We start from the raw sequence: 15,824 nt of genomic DNA, 5'->3' as shown, positions 1-15,824 counted from the left end.
TACTGCTTCATTTTTCTAAAAACATCCTTTGGACACTGGGTAATTCTTAATCTGAATGAAGGAAATGTCCCATATCTTCCCGAAACTCTATCTACGGCTGCCTTTCCTGTGAACCTACCTCTGTTCTCTCTGAATTCCAGAAAGCAAGATGCTTTTGAAAGCCTGCACCTTTTAAAAATAGTGACGCCAGGCGCCCTCTGCTGGCTACTCTAAGTTCTTCAGCTGTGTACTAGTGACGGAGCATGAGGCCAGACAGATTACTAAAAAAAAAGACACACACATACACACATTTACGTATGTATGTGTGAATGTGTATATGTGTGTGTATAATGTGCACACATATACACATTCACACATATACACATATATACACATACATATAATGTATGTATATGTGTATTCATATATATTTTAACCTTTTTTGCTCAGAGGCCCCTTGGAGGTTTTGTAGAATTGACTGTATAAACCACCTCTCCTGAAAAGTACACACATGCGCACACACAACACAGTTATCATTTGGACAGGCAATACAGAGACTGAGTTAAAAACATGACCTCTGGCATGGGACCACCTGTGCTCACCCATTCCCCAGTATTACATCCTTGGGAAAGTACCTTAACCTCTCTGTGCTTTTCAGTTCCTTGTCCATGAAATGGGGTGATAGAACCACACGGGGGTTTTCTGAGGATTAAATGAAATGCTGTATACAAAGTGCTTTGCCTAGGGCCCGACAAATGGTCTTATTATATATTAGCTGTTTTTTAAAATTTAATTGGAAATGACATTCCCTCTGCTCTCTAGTTTTATGTAGGGAGACAAACCCTATGGCCCCAAAGCCTCCTGTTGAGTTGCTTGGTTCTGTCCTGGTTTCTCAGTGAGCAGCATTTGTGTTGAATTGTCTTTGGACAGCCTGTGACCATCCTGCCACTAGTGACAAGAATGCACTTACTCCATAAACTATGTTGTTAATCCAATCATCTCCAGCCATGAAACTGAAGGTCATCTGAATCTTCTTGACCTTCAATGACTGCATAATGTGTCCCTCTGGGGTGCAGTGGGAGGTTCTGCTGCTTAGTGGCTAGGCTCGTGACTTGCATCCATGGGTTCAAAATCAAAAGAAGTTGCACAGCAGTCGTTTTGCAGGGGTTAAGCCTTCCTTTATGATATCATTTGTAATTCAACAGGATTGTCTTGCTGCCTGGGAGTGAGGGAGATGTGGGAGATTACATGGTGTGGTGACACTGGGCTGTTCTGAGTGAGCTGCTTGGCTTGACATGGGGCAGGCAAGGAATCAGGGGAAGATGAGGGACGGAAGCATTAGTAATCCAGCCATGCATCTCCCAGGCAGGCCTGCAGGTGACAGGCCATGTGGCTCTGATGCTGTCCAGGCCAACTCAGGGGCTGCCAGTGCATTTTCCTTGCAGAGCCTGATTAAATGAGGCCTTCTCTCCTGAAGCAGCCAGCTTTGGAGTTTCAACTGCAGGGCAGTGACTAGCAGCCAAGCGTGGTGGTTTGTCCCCCTCTGGGCCTTCTTTCCCCAACCCCACCTTTGGTAATGCTGCCCCTGGGGCCCTTAGAGGCCACAGCCCTCAGAAGGTCAGCAGAGCTAGGCTGGCAAGTGGGTACCGTTTGATCCCTTTTCATTAGCAGCTTGGAAGTTGTACCTGGAACCCTTGTGCTCTCCCGCTACACCCCTTCCTCCCCAAATCACTTCTGTCTCAGACTGGCTGAGTGCTTGGAAATAGTGGGGTGGGGGGAAACCCTAGGGAGCCAGAACTGGGAGTGAGGGATTTGGGGCCAGTATGTTAATGCACTAGCCAGCCCAGGCCCCTTCTCAGCCATTCCACTTCTCTGGGTCTTCGCTCTGTCATATGTAAAACTGGGATAAAAAGAGTGACCAGTTTATGAAAAAGTGGTGAAGTACTTAAAGCATACCACAGCAAATTATACATATTTACTAAAATCTGCCATCAATGAATTCACTCCTACAGAACATATTAGGCCCCATTATATGTATAATATTATGCTACATAGGCACTTTGGGGTCATATAAAACAAAGGTAGACCACTTTGTCCTTCCGGAGAAACTATATATATATATATGGAGAGAAAAATTCTGTAACAACACAAGGCGAAGTATTTTACGTGTCAAAACGAGTGACATGCTCAATTGGTGCTACAAAAAACTATTATAGAAAAGGGCCTCCTCTAAGTGTGTGTGTGTGTGTGTGTGTGTGTGTGTGTGCGCGCGCGCGCGCGCACACACATGCCACTTATTATCTTTGCCATGGGGTGATATGAGCATCACCTGAGAGTTACTATTTATCCCAGTTGTGATCATGTGGTCATTTGCCCAGTTATCTGTTTTAATATCTGCTCCTCTCGCAGAATGAAAACTCCATGAGAACACAGCATTTTTCAATCCCCTTGTTTTGACTCCATGTTAGCAAATAAAAAATATTTCAATCAGTATTACACCAATATCAATTTTTGTTCGGAAGATATTTTTTTAACTCATGCCGTTTAAGCCAACTTAATTCCTTCATTATCTATGCAATACAGTCAAACCATTTTCTTAATAATTTTTTTTTTTAACTTTTCTGAAATGTTTCCATTGGCATCAATTCACCATGATTTGGTCTACCACTTTTTTTGTGCATGATACATATCAAATTTCACTGATCTCAGCTTTTGCCATTGTGATTTTTAAAATAGGTATTTTATCTACTAGGTTTAATTTTCTCAAATCTGTAGATAGAAATGTTATAAATTTGAGTCTTGGGTTATTTTTGTCAAGCTCTGTGCTATTTTGCCCTATGTTGCCTTAGTTTACATGGATATGGATATGTTTGTGTAGATGATCGGGCCCCAGCCTCAGCTGAGGTCCCATTATCAGTTGCCAGAAATAGTAAGTGAGGAAGGAAACCTTTAAGGTGACTCCAGTCCCAGCCATCATCTGACTATAAGCACAGGAGACCCTGAGTGAGAACTGCCTGGCTGAGCCCAATTACCCTTCTCCCCTAAAGGTAATGAGAAATAATAAAATAATTGGTGTTGTTTTAAGCCATTCAATTCTGGAGTGTTTTTGACACAGCAATAGATAACCAGAACACTGTCCTGATATCACCTAATTAAAGAGACATCTTTTTGTGTCTTTCACATCCTGTGCTGCACTCACCAGGATGATTTTTGGATTCTGGAGCAATAGACATTTATTTACAAGAAGTGAATACAATGTACAAAGGCACATTAACAGAGCTGGGGAATAAGATGTTCTGTCCAGTGAAATATTCTCATTAACAGAATTACATGCTTTCAGCAAATTGCTGAGGACTAAGCAGATGCTTTAGGCAATTCATTGACTGCAAAGAAACACTTTTCAAAGAAATTACCAAATTGTAAAGAATAAAATGCTCACTATATACTGAACATACTTTTTTTTTTTTTTTCCTTCGGAATCGTCTATTTTTTGGGGGTGACCATTATGCACACCAGTGACTTCTGTACTAAGCTGCCCCTCCTGTGACTTCTGGTGACAGGTCAAACAGCCCACCTCTTGCAGTCAGCAGGACACTAGTGATCTGCTGCTCAGAGCAGCAGGGCTCAAGGTCACTGTTGCTATTTATTGCTCACAAAACACTTTTTTTTTCTTTCTTTCTTTTTTCTAATGAATGGTTGTTCGCTAACAACCAGGGCCACATCCACCCAGGGCATAACAGTCATTTGAATGCTCTTTGTTGATGTTGGAGAAGATAAAAGATAAGTTGGGGGACAGGAAGCACGCCCTATTATTCCCTAAGACTTTGAAGGTAGAGAAATCCAAATGTTTGTTTTGTTTTTGCAAAACACAAGATGCAATTAAGAGTCTATGAAGGCAGAGAATTTCCTTTAAAAGGGGCTACTAATGCTTCACAGAGCATAAGCAAAGAAATTCTTTTGATACTTCTGAGCAGGAGGAAGAACTCATTTGTTTATATAATTCTTCAACTAGGGGCAAACATTCTGAACGTTACCACAGTAACAGCAACAGTTAACGTTCATAGAGCACTTTGCGCCAGGGCTGTCTTGCTTGCTCTGTCTGTCTCATTCTATCCTCACGCCACACCTATGAGGTGGGTACTATTATTATCCCCCATTTAACAAATGAGGAAACTGAAGTGAACAAATGAGGAAACTCAGGTGAGCCCACGGCACACAGTGAAGCCGTGGGAGCTCTTCGTATTGTACCGTGAAAGAGATTCTCCCTTTTCCTCTCTGAAGAGACATAAAGTGGTGTAATAGGAAGGGTATGAAACTACGAATCTGGATTTTAATTTCAGCTCCACTTCAAACTAACGATCCCAATTCGGACGTCATTTAATCAATCTGAAAAATGAGGGAGTTAAACAGGAGACTCCGAAGATCTCTCCTTGTCTCAAATTTCTGATTCCACGAACAAGTTTTGCCTCAGAATCACAATAACGTTTGCCTTGGTTTGTTTTTGTTTTATTTCCTCACTCTCTTTTTTTAAATTTCGCCTTGGTTTTCAAAGCAGCACAGAGGAGTCTGCAGCACGGAGATGCCGAGGCCTGAACATCACGTGGGCCTTCAGGGACAAAAGGCACCACTCACCAGGTGCTGGGCGTCAAACCATCAAGTAACCCAATCAGTATGAGAAAACTCTGACCTGCTGTCACATTTATTTTCACCAAAAAAAATGAACTATCCAACGAGAGAACAGAGAAAACCATTCACAAATGAGATGAACCAAATATTTATGACACATAGAAACCTAGCAATACAGAGAGCATTATGTGGTTTTCTTTCGTACTTATTTTGAAAAGCACATGGCTTACCCATGACCAAAGCAGCAGTCATTTAACTTTTTGCTTACTTATCAGTTCCGAGAGCTAAATTCTAGTTTTGTTTGTGCTGCTGAGAAAACAAAACGTAATCCCAAGAAATTTTGGGAACCTTTTGATTTCTCTTATTTTTTGAGAAAATTTGACCCTACTGAACCTTGAATAAAAATTTCAAATCAATATACAGATTCATATAGGCACTATTATTTTACAGACGGAAAAATGAGGACTCAGATATCTTGTTTAGGGTTACAGATAAATGATGACAGAAGCAGTGAGAAAATCCTGGGCTACTTCCCAGTGTGGTAGAATAGGGGTTCAGACCTTCTGAATTCAGCAAGGGTATGATCTGCAAGTACCTACTCCCCTGAAAGTTAGTCGGAGCTGACCACTGAGAGTGAAATTCCTTCCCACTATCGCTTACTGGGTTCTACTCTGGTGCTGGAAGCTGGATCGGAGACATGTTGCTTCCAGGATCCTCCTCAGTTTACACAGGGGAAGCTTCCTTTCTGAGAGAGCTGAGCCTTCTGCTCACTCATCTCTAGATCTTCAAAGTGGCAGACAGAGCATATTAACTTCTCAGGTCAGCATGCAGCACTCAGTGAGCTCGGAAATTAAGAGGCAGACCAAGTGTTAATTAGTACAGTGTCCACTGGAGTCCATGCCTGATTCTTTAGGACGCCAAGAACTCACTAGAAGCAGGCGTCCTCCAACGCGGGCCCATGGCGGTCTAAACCCAAGGTTACTCAGCCCACAGGGACTGGCTGAGCGGCTGGAAGGTCCGACGGCTGACTGTCCTCTTGTTTAATAGCACCACGTGGGATTTCCGATCCTTGGGCGTATGGCAGAGCAGAGAATCCAAAGTGTAGGTCGTGACCTGGCCATTTATGTGAAGTTTCTCATAGAGCTCATCAAATCTGGCCAGAAGGGTGGGCACATCCTTCACTTTTTCCCTCACTTTGGCCAGCTGGAAAAACGCAGAAAAAGCAAACATTTTATCTTTGAAAGATTTCTTTCTTGTTCTTTGTATCCTCCAAGAAGCACACATAAATACATAGACATGTATAGTATACACCTAAAGTGATAAAAACCCGGGTATTAGGGCACAGAGAGGTAGGACTGACTAAAAGGGATTCCAAAAGCTACACACAAAATCCAGAATTAGTGCTTGAAACTCATACCTCAATTTTATAAAAGGGGGTTTAAATGGCACAAACTATACAGTGAGACATGCCAGGAAAAGGAGCTCAAATAGCAATGGAATACGTGTGTCCAACTGAATGACCAGGCAGGAGGCAGGACCAAAATACGTAGGGTTTTACAGCGTAAGGTAAGTTTGTGTTTTTTTTCCTTCAGAGAGTGGAAATCTTTTGTGAGAAAATGTTTTGTATTAGGTTAGGAACACGTTGCATTCTGGCACTTTTCAGAGTGTATTTGGGGTGAAAATGAATACATCTTCAGGTTTGAGAGACAGGGTGAATGTGCAGATTCTCACAGGAACAGGTGAGTGTGTGTCCCTGTTATTTAGCATCCTGCCAGCCGAGGTTAGCTTGTGGAAGTGGCAGGAAATAAGTACAAGGGAGTCTGTATTCCAGAGTCTATGGAGCTCTACACGCCACTTGCTTTTCCTTTACATCCTCTTCTCTCTGGCCTGGTTTTTCTCTTCCCACTTACTGCAACTGCTTGAATGCTGGCTTTGGTGTTACGCATGATAAGTTTTTGGGAATTTATTCTAAAAGCCATCGCAGGGTCCAAGCTGGAACATAATGTGATTTCGGTTTATAAAGCTCTGTCAAGTACTGGTGGGTGAGCGAATGTGAAGGCTGCTCAGGATGTCCCCACTATTGCCCAGATGAGAGGATGCTGGTTTAGACTGGGAAATGTATAGAGAAGATGGAGAAGTAGATGTAGGTGAGGTATATTTTGAAGGCTAAACTGAAAGGGTTTATTGTTGAAGCGGTGAAGGAAAGGGTGGTATCAAAGATATCTTCCTAATCTGGGCTTTATAACTTGGGGGGGATGGGTGATATCATTAACTGAGATGGGAAGATGGGAGGACCAGAGGTAGAGAGGGAAAGTCAAGAGTTCTGTTTTGGACACGATTGAGAGGCCTGTGGAAGTGGGTATGTCAAGAGTTTGTTGGCTATACAAGACTGAAGCATGGAGGAGAAGTCTAGACCAGAGGCATACATGTTACAGTCACAAGCACATGAATGGTACTCACTTCTACAAAAATGAGGGAGCTCAACGTTAGAATGTGAAGATACTTGCTAAACAAAATCAGTATTTTACTCAATTCAATCCCTATTAACAATACAATCTAACATTTCTTGATAAAATTTAATTGTAATCAAGGTCCCTAACATATCCTTTGGTCATCTTCTAAATATACCATAATCCTATTTGCTGCCTGCACACCTTCCTTTCACACAAGGGCTCCCCCACTGAACCTGAGGATAAAAAGTTTAAGCACTTCCTAATGTTCTTAAAAAGAATAGCATGTTTAATCCTTATGTTCAAGGTGAAGTGACTTAACGTGCAGCATATGATTTCCAAAAGAAGCAAAGCAAAATATGCCTAATTGCATACAACATCAGTTCTCTTACATCACTACAGAAATATTAAATGGAATCATTAGAGCCATTCTACAATTTAAGCAGGAAAGGGATTGTACTACATTGTTGGTTAATTTAGTTTTAAAATGGAAATCAGTGAGGAAGCTGCTAATGTTTGAGTGGCTTCAGTCCTGGTATTGCAGAAGATCAACAAATCTTTTCAACATTCCTCTAAGGAATGTTGCACCTAATGGCACCGTATCTCCTCCACACAAAAGACATTTTAATAACTGTTAATGATGCTCAGAGAGGGTGAGAAAACTTCTAGGCTTATGCCCTGGAGTAGGTCAGAGGGGACGGGCTCCAGGGCACCTGGGGAGCTGGCTGTAGAGGTGTGACCAGTCACCATGGCTTCAGGAGGGCAGGCTGGGGCCAAGAGAGAGGAGCAAGAAGGCCGTCAATGGGGCAGCAGTTCTCTCCTGACTCCTTCTATTTCCTCAGTGAAACAGGAAGCAAGGCCATCAACTGAGAGTGAGGAGTGGGGAGAAGGTACTGGAGGCTTGAGGGGCAGAGAAAAACAGGAAGAGCCAGGACCCATGCAAACAGTGTGAGGAAAAGAATAACGTCAAGCGAAAAAGTTTTCCTAGCATTTCAGAGGCTATATTCTGTTGGGAGGAAAAAATCTCTGCACCCGCACAGAGAAATCTTACAATAGGAATGAGAGAGATTGCCATATTTGACCATCTCTCTAAGGAGGTAGCCTTTTTAAAGGGTGCCCTTCGCCTTTACATGATTTCTGCAGCAACCCCATACTCACCACTTCTTCTGAGAACTCATGTTTTTTCACAAATCTTGATAAATTTCCATCTGTAGCAGCCTTTAGTATCTCTATCAGGGTTTTCAACATATTTGACTGGATATGGATCATAATCTGAATAAAAAAGGAGATGCAAGCTAAAACAAGAGTGAGCCAGTATTCAACAGTGAGAAACGCACCGTTAGATAAGTCTACATAGGTACCTACCCCGTTTTCATGTTATTTCCTAATTTATTTGCTTGCACAAGTTCAAAAAAATGCTTCAATGTATGTCCACCAGCCAAAACTTGTTTTCCAATGGCTAATCAAAATACCACAATGCCAAAACTCGCTGAAGGGTAGAAGTGGAGCGAGCGTGGATTTGGGGCTGGATTTCCAACACTGGCAATTATCAGCTACGTGACTCTGGCCAGGTACTTAATCTCTCTTTCAATTTCTTTATTGGTAAAATGAGGAAACTACCTTTACATCTCACATTTTGAGTTATTGTGAACAGTAAGTAAAATACCAGCACACAGAAGGCAGTTAATAAACATTACTATCAGTTTCTTCCTCCCTATTTCCTCTAGATTTAGAGGCTGTGACAATCAGACAATCTCCTAAGATTGGCTTTAGGGCAAATGACACCTTTACCTTATTTATGCATGTATTTATTTATTTTTGGCTAAGAAATGGAAGGCACATATATTGTTGCAGGTTTAAAGTGGAAGCTGGTTCAAGTTTTAGTGAGGGACTTCTATTTACACTATTGCTATTAAGGAACTTTCAAAGAACTGGGTACTGTACTTGGCTTTCAAAATGATACCACTAATTACCTTCCATCAGACAGACACAAGTGACACAAGGAAAAAAATAATATATTTCCCCCCCCATCACCAACGTTCATTCGTACCATTTGAAAAATACAGAAATGTTTCAAGAAAATGAAAATAACTCTGAATTCACCAACTGTTAAAATCTTTTTAATGAGTGAATATTATATAGCAATGTATTATATAAATAAAATAATGCATCAAATAAAATATGCTTTATTATGTTGATTAATGTGCATATACTTTAAAAAGTAAACTTGTTGATTTCTTAGACTTAATTCCCAGAAGTAAAATTACAAAGTGAAAGTGTATAAACATTTTTAAGACTATAGATCCTTAGGAAAGGTCATTTTTCTGCCAGAGATATTCATTTTTTATACCAAACCAGCTAAGTTCTCTCAGTAGTCCATTTTATACCATTTTATGTTTGTTGAGCAGTTGCTTAGGATGAGGGTTATCTCTGGTCCTGAAGAACAGAAAGAAATGACCCCAAGTAGACTAAATCCAATGGACTGGATCTAAATTCAGTGTTCTAAAGCACAGGCTAACTCATGGGCACACCCTTTCTTGGGAGACGACTCTTCATGGGCCTCTCACATTTGAGCAGCACTCACAGCCTTTATTCCAAATTATTTTCTCAGGGATGCTTGTATAACCAACAGCCTGGGAAGAGAGACAAAGTCTCATACAGAGCAAAGGGCAGGCATGCTTACTGACCATTATAAGAGATTTGGGTTCCTCAAATTCAGGGTTCCTCTCTTTACAAAGCCCCTGTGTGTGTAAGAGGCATATAGACCTCTTCACATCACCCTATGGCAAGTGGGGCTCAGGGAACTGATACAAAAATGCTAATACTCTGGGTAATGCTATTGCCATGAGTCATAAACCGTCCTTTACCTCCTGATGTCTTACATATTCTGCCAGCATCCATGAAACTGTGGCAGGCTAGTTCATTAGCTTTTATATAGGGTAAAATCTCCACTCGTCACAGTTCTTAACACCCTTGTTAATAAAAACCAACCCGAATTTGGCTGGCATGGGTCTGTCTTATTGAGGGCAACGACAAGCCTACCTTGTTGACTGCTACATCTCCAGTGCCGGGCACCTAGTCGACCCTCAGTAATAATGATGAGAAGGGGAGCACAGCAATTTTCAAGGATAAACCCCTTGGAGCTTCATGTTAGAAACTATTAATGATGTCCTCCTGGAAGACTTCAACTTTCCTCCGTAAGTTTTCCCTATTTCCTTCCTTGCCTTCAGCAACTAGCTCTGATTCAGTAGGGATTTCAAAAGTTAAGTTCAATACCTTGAAATATACTGATGAAGAATAAAATAGGTGAGGCAATTACTGATGAAAGGCAAAGATAACATTTTAAGCTAGGAGCTTGTCTCAGATCGAAGTCTCAGGGTACAATTAAGAAATACTAAATCAAGATACAGCACATAGCTTTAATTTTACAGATTTCAAACAAAAGGCTAGGAAAATTAGCAAGGAACAGGGGTAATGTTGGCAAGAAAAACTATGGAGAAGGAACATACACTTCCTACCAATCTGGTTTTCTGTGGCCTCAGGAAATGTTGAAAAATCACTAGATACCTTTGATGAAAAAAGAAAACAGAAATCCTAAACATGCCGGAAATTTGCATTTCTTTTTTTCTCTTCTTTTCTTTTTAAGTTTGCTATACTTGAAGTAGAATATCGTAGTATGATAGAGACTGCTACAATATCCATTCTCCCATTCTTTTTTTTGATAACAGGATTCCCTAGCTTTAACTGATGCTATCATGTATGGAACTCAAAGACTATATTTCTCAGGTTTCTTTGCAACTACATGTGGTCATGGGATTAAGTTCTGGACAATAACATGCAAATACCAGTTGCTGGGTGAGACAGTTTGGAAAGCATCCTTTAAAGGGACCAACTTCTTTGTCCTTCTCTATTCTTCCTACTTCTTGCTGGAAAAGCGATGCCCTAGATGGAAGTCACATGCTTAGGACAGTGTTATGGAATTACAGCAAGAGGCTGGTTCCCTGATGATATTATGGAATGTCACATCAGACCTAGACTGACCACCTCTGATTTTCTACATGATAGAAAAAGCCTCTCATTTGTACAGACGCTTGGTTTTTTTTGGAGTCTACATTGCTCCCTATCAAATGCAATTCTTAACTTATACACATAGGTGAGATGCTGCCACAAAGGGATTAATGAGAAATGAGTCCTGTCTCTTTTCCTCCTTGTGCAGCCTAAGGACTTCCCAGCATGAGCTAGAACTTTCGGTGACCTTAGTGAGTAGGAGAAAAGAGCACTAAAACGTTCACCTGTGTTAAATAAATGATAAAAGCAGCAAAACTAACCACTTGTTAATTCCCTTCCAAGGTAATTCAATTCCAAAATGAGTGTTCATTTAGGGACATGCCAGATTTCTAGAGAGATGATTAGAATTCAAATAGAATTAGTGGAAAGTTACCCTGTGCATGGTCCCCGATACTTTCAGACATATTTGGAAGTGGAAATTAATCCTTTGATATGAGCAGCATTACTAAAGAATGGGCTATAGTTCTTTTAAGGTTGATGGATTTAAATTTAGACCAAAAGGGCAGAGTCAACATGTATGTGCTTCGATGAGATCATCTGCTAAATCAGCACAAAATATAGCACATATTAGCTGGGAAAATGGGAAACCAGCCCCTCTGGGTCATATTGGCAGAAGGAGCAATTTCAATGAAAAGAAAATTGAGGGGGAATAATTGGGTAAGTTCAAATTCCAATTGGCAGCAGAAAAAGGATTTTAGGCATTAATTTTTAAAGTAGATCAGGAAAAAAACTTCATCTATTTCTGCTAATACTACTGAACAGGCTTTCTACTCAGCCTACTTGTCAGGTTTCCATTTCTTAATAATTAACAAATTGCCCTTAAGGATTCCAAGTAGATGACTCAGACTTGGAGAAGCTAGGGCACATTAAATCACTAAAAAAAAAGAAAAGAAAAGAAAAAAACCCATTCTAATAACAAAGACCCAGAATCGGAAAGATTATTAAACCTGACGATAGCAACCATCTCTTTTTCATCATTCCTGAGCAGGATGAAACAGGGTTATATTGAAGTATGAGAAATTTAGATTGGACATTTGGAAGAATTTCCTGAGAATTTTTAAGCAAAACTATCTTTAAGTTTGCTGACAACAGATAATTCCGTGACCCAATTCATGGAGAGGATAATTCATATTCAAGATCAACTCAAGGTTCCTCACTTAGCCCTCGCCTGCAACATGCCTATCCCCACATTTATCAGCTGCCTTTGCTTTCCAGCTGTTCTCAGAGAAAGGGAGCTGTTCCAGCTGCCCAGGCTCACGAGTACACTTCCCACCATGCTTTGGATTTCTCCTCTACTGTGAGTGGACAGCTTCCCTCTCAGCAGGCTCATGTTTTATTCCCACCAAAGCATTTTCTCCTTTGGGCAAACAAAAAATCATTACTAGGTTCTCGTAACAACTGTGAGAGATAGCCAAGGATTGAAATAGGTGAGAAATCTAAAGTCCAGGGTGCATTAATAGCAGATTTGATTTTTGGCATCTAGCCCTATGTTATTTTCATTATTCAGGAGAAGCAGCTAGTCTCAATCCTGCAGAAAAGAGACACAGTCCTTATCTCTGTAGGTCTGGAGTGGTGGGGAAACCCTGGGCTTTGTAGTCAAACAGATTTGTTTGTGTTAAAACCTTGACTCTGCTCTTTAATTAACTGCGAGACCTTGGGCACTTTACTTACCCATTGAGTCTTCATTTTCCTCATCTATAATATGGAGACATATTGTTCTGACAGAGTTGTATAAAGTGAACCAACAAATGTGAAGTATCTAGCATGGTACCTTAGCTAAATTCTGTTAAAGCCCTGTCTATCCCACTCTCTTCAATGTATCACCACCAATCCTTCTTGATCTCTACAACCTCACTTCAACTGGGAAAAGCTAGTAATGGCCCATATGAAACCCCTCTCACCACACTCTCCTGTATTTCTTTCCTACGTGATGCTATGAACCGCTTGGAATCCTTGCAATTCTACTTCTATTTCATCTACTTCAAATCCATCATGCAATGAGGGCATCTGCAGGCCTCTCTCTCTCTCAGAAGTTACATATTTGAGATACCCAAAGTTGTCCATATCCAGCAGGAAGCAGAGAAGGTAAAAGACATATGATATTTGCTGGAAGACAAGGCTTCCTAGTCTGTTTGGCTTACCGGTATTGCTGGCTGAAATAACTTGAACTTCTGGACTCGGGACCTTTCCACCTTGGCCTCCCAGACCTGCTTGAGTGACCCACCCACTCTGATATGCAGTTTCTACTTAGGTGCCCAGTCCTGAGACAGGAAAGCATAGGTGACTCACTGCTCACTGGGGCAGATGGGCCATGGCAGGCTGGCAGCATGAGAATGAAAATAACTAACACCTATTGAGCGCTTACCTCGTCAGGTACTATTTTATGTATCATAGGGATGTGAGTTAGGTAGCATAAATGGGATGCGATTAGCATGCAGGTTTTTCTCAAGTTCTTAGTAAAGAGTCTGAGGAGTCCATCCCCCTTCTCTTTCCATCTACAGCCATCTGTAGTCATGTGTTATAGTGGCAGCATTTATCTATCATATATCTAAGCATGTCTATATTTCCCACCTATTTACAAACTCCTGGAAGCATAGGCTGTGTTGACTCCTCTTATTGAGCTTTCGCACAAAGCTCAATAAATGAATGAATTGAATTAAGCCCTTGAGAGATCAAAAGTCATTATACACAAACAAAAACCTCTAGTCATCATTTTAGTACATTTCAAGCCTTGCTTTAAACCATAAAGTCACTTACATTTAAATTAGTGCAGATTATGCTTTCTGGCTTCATGATTTGAGAAAAAATGGATATAGCTTTTTCCACCTGGTTCTAGAGAGAAGAAAAACAAGTCATACCCCATCATTTGAATATTACTTTGCTGTCAAAAAGATAATTTAAAGATGTCAGAATATGTCTGTTCATGGTGCCCCAGGGTTTTGAAGTCCACAAAGAAAAAACTTTTTTTGGTAATCAAGAATGAATATTCTATAAAATGTATCCTACAGTGTCATGTTACTAAATGTTTTAAGAACGTACCCGAGTTCCAGAGTTTAAGAGGGAGGCATTAAGTTGACATTTTCCATTCTTCCGCTAGAATGAGCTTTAAAAACAAAGATTGAGAAACAGAAATGCAAACCCCACCTTCGACATGATTAGAACGTAGCAAAACCTCAAGCCACAGAAGAGGTGGAAGCACCACCCGAAACACTGGAGGTGGAGCCCAGTAAGCCCAGAGGAAGCAGTGAGAGAACAACAGTGCTACGTATCTCAGAAAGAGCCCACAAAGTAGTTCTCAAAAGTGAGGGGCACAACAGCAAAAAACCTAAATTCCTGTTTACAATGGTGGTAAGCGGGTTTATGACTAGCAGTGAGGAGTCCTCTGGATCCTAATGGTGGCAGGGGTAAGGCTAATCAAGGAGTTACACAGATAAGCCATATTCGCAGGAAGCAGTATGGCACTCTGGCAGCCTAAGGGACCATGCCTATTCCTATTGGCCAGAGAGAAATAAAGCCTGTGCATATTTGTAGACAAAACTCTGCGTCACATAAAGAAAAATCCTGCTAGCCTAGAACATGGCAACACAGCTCTGGTCTCTCTCTGACATGAATCTTCTGCAAATGGCTGGTCTGAAAGAAACTTATGTTTTTCCATGATGAATGATCAAACCAGAATGAGCACATGATCTAATATAAAGACAATATGGGGGGAAAAAAGGAGAGAAAAAGAATATACCAGAAGAGAATAAGGAAATAACTAAGAGATGAAGAAATTCCAACATAAAAGTGTTTCCATGGATATGGAGGACAAAAATGAGAAAAATGAACATGATCAAGTCACTTGGAAATGGGAAAAACTCAGGCAGGCCTCAGGTTCTCCATGGCAATATCCCATACTAGAAGACAAAAGAGCAATACCTAAAAAACTCAAGGAAAGCAAGTGTTACCTCAAAATTTTATATTTTGTCAATTTAAAAGAAAACAAAACAAAAAAACAGGCAAATAATTTTAAACACCAAGAACTCGGGGCACACTATTCCCCTGAAGAATTTACTAGAAGACACACTTCGGTCATAAAGAAATGACTGAAAAATAAATAGTAAGACAAGTAGCAGTAAACAAAGAACATATTTAAATATATATAAAACCAATGTGGGCAATGTGGTCACGGAATGGAGCATAAATGCCATACACCTGTACAATGAAGAAATGATCACACAAAAGTTGGGAAGAGAAGGAGAGAAGGAAGATAAGCGGTGGAGAAAGTATCTGACCATTGCTTCATCTTTATTACCTAGAGTCCAAAAATATCATTAAAAGCTGACAAGTCAAGCATATTTAAGAGAAAAATGAATACTATGAAAGATAACATATCAACCAAAATTGGGTGGTGGAGAAGAAGTAAACTAAGAGAGGAAAAAGAAGAAATATACTAGTTTCACCATTACTTACAGTAGAAATTAATAGGTACTGCCAAAAGAATTAGAGGACTGAGATAACTAAATAAAGTTACAGTTTTAAAGTAACCACTAGAGCAGAAATGTATATCAAAACAAAGAAAATCACCACATAAGTTATTTAAAAAGTTATAAAAACAGAAAGCATAACCAAAACCTAAGATTAAATGTTATATCTATATAGATGCACTATATTAAAAGACTAGCAGTACATTATAAAGCAAAGTCCAAATCTATGCAATAC

The 15,824-nt window shown here is 40.4% G+C and overlaps 1 protein-coding gene across 1 annotated transcript in view; it reads right to left on the bottom strand.

Moving 5' to 3' along the window:
- Positions 1 to 3,449: 3,449 nt before the first annotated feature.
- The window catches only part of PTCD2 (pentatricopeptide repeat domain 2), a 25,901-nt gene continuing 13,526 nt past the window's right edge, over positions 3,450 to 15,824 (bottom strand). Inside the window, exons 5-7 of the mRNA XM_019665083.1 lie at positions 13,881 to 13,955; positions 8,214 to 8,327; positions 3,450 to 5,808 (exon numbers count right to left, since the gene is read on the bottom strand). Coding sequence (XP_019520628.1) covers positions 5,584 to 5,808; positions 8,214 to 8,327; positions 13,881 to 13,955 — 414 coding nt within the window. The 3' untranslated portion in view covers positions 3,450 to 5,583. The remainder of the gene's footprint in view (positions 5,809 to 8,213; positions 8,328 to 13,880; positions 13,956 to 15,824) is intronic.

Source organism: Hipposideros armiger, unplaced genomic scaffold (assembly GCF_001890085.2).
Source record: "Hipposideros armiger isolate ML-2016 unplaced genomic scaffold, ASM189008v1 scaffold_432, whole genome shotgun sequence".
Classification (NCBI taxonomy): Eukaryota; Metazoa; Chordata; class Mammalia; order Chiroptera; family Hipposideridae; genus Hipposideros; species Hipposideros armiger.
Note: the sequence above shows the minus strand (reverse complement) of the source record. Positions and strands in the feature narration are given on the sequence as shown.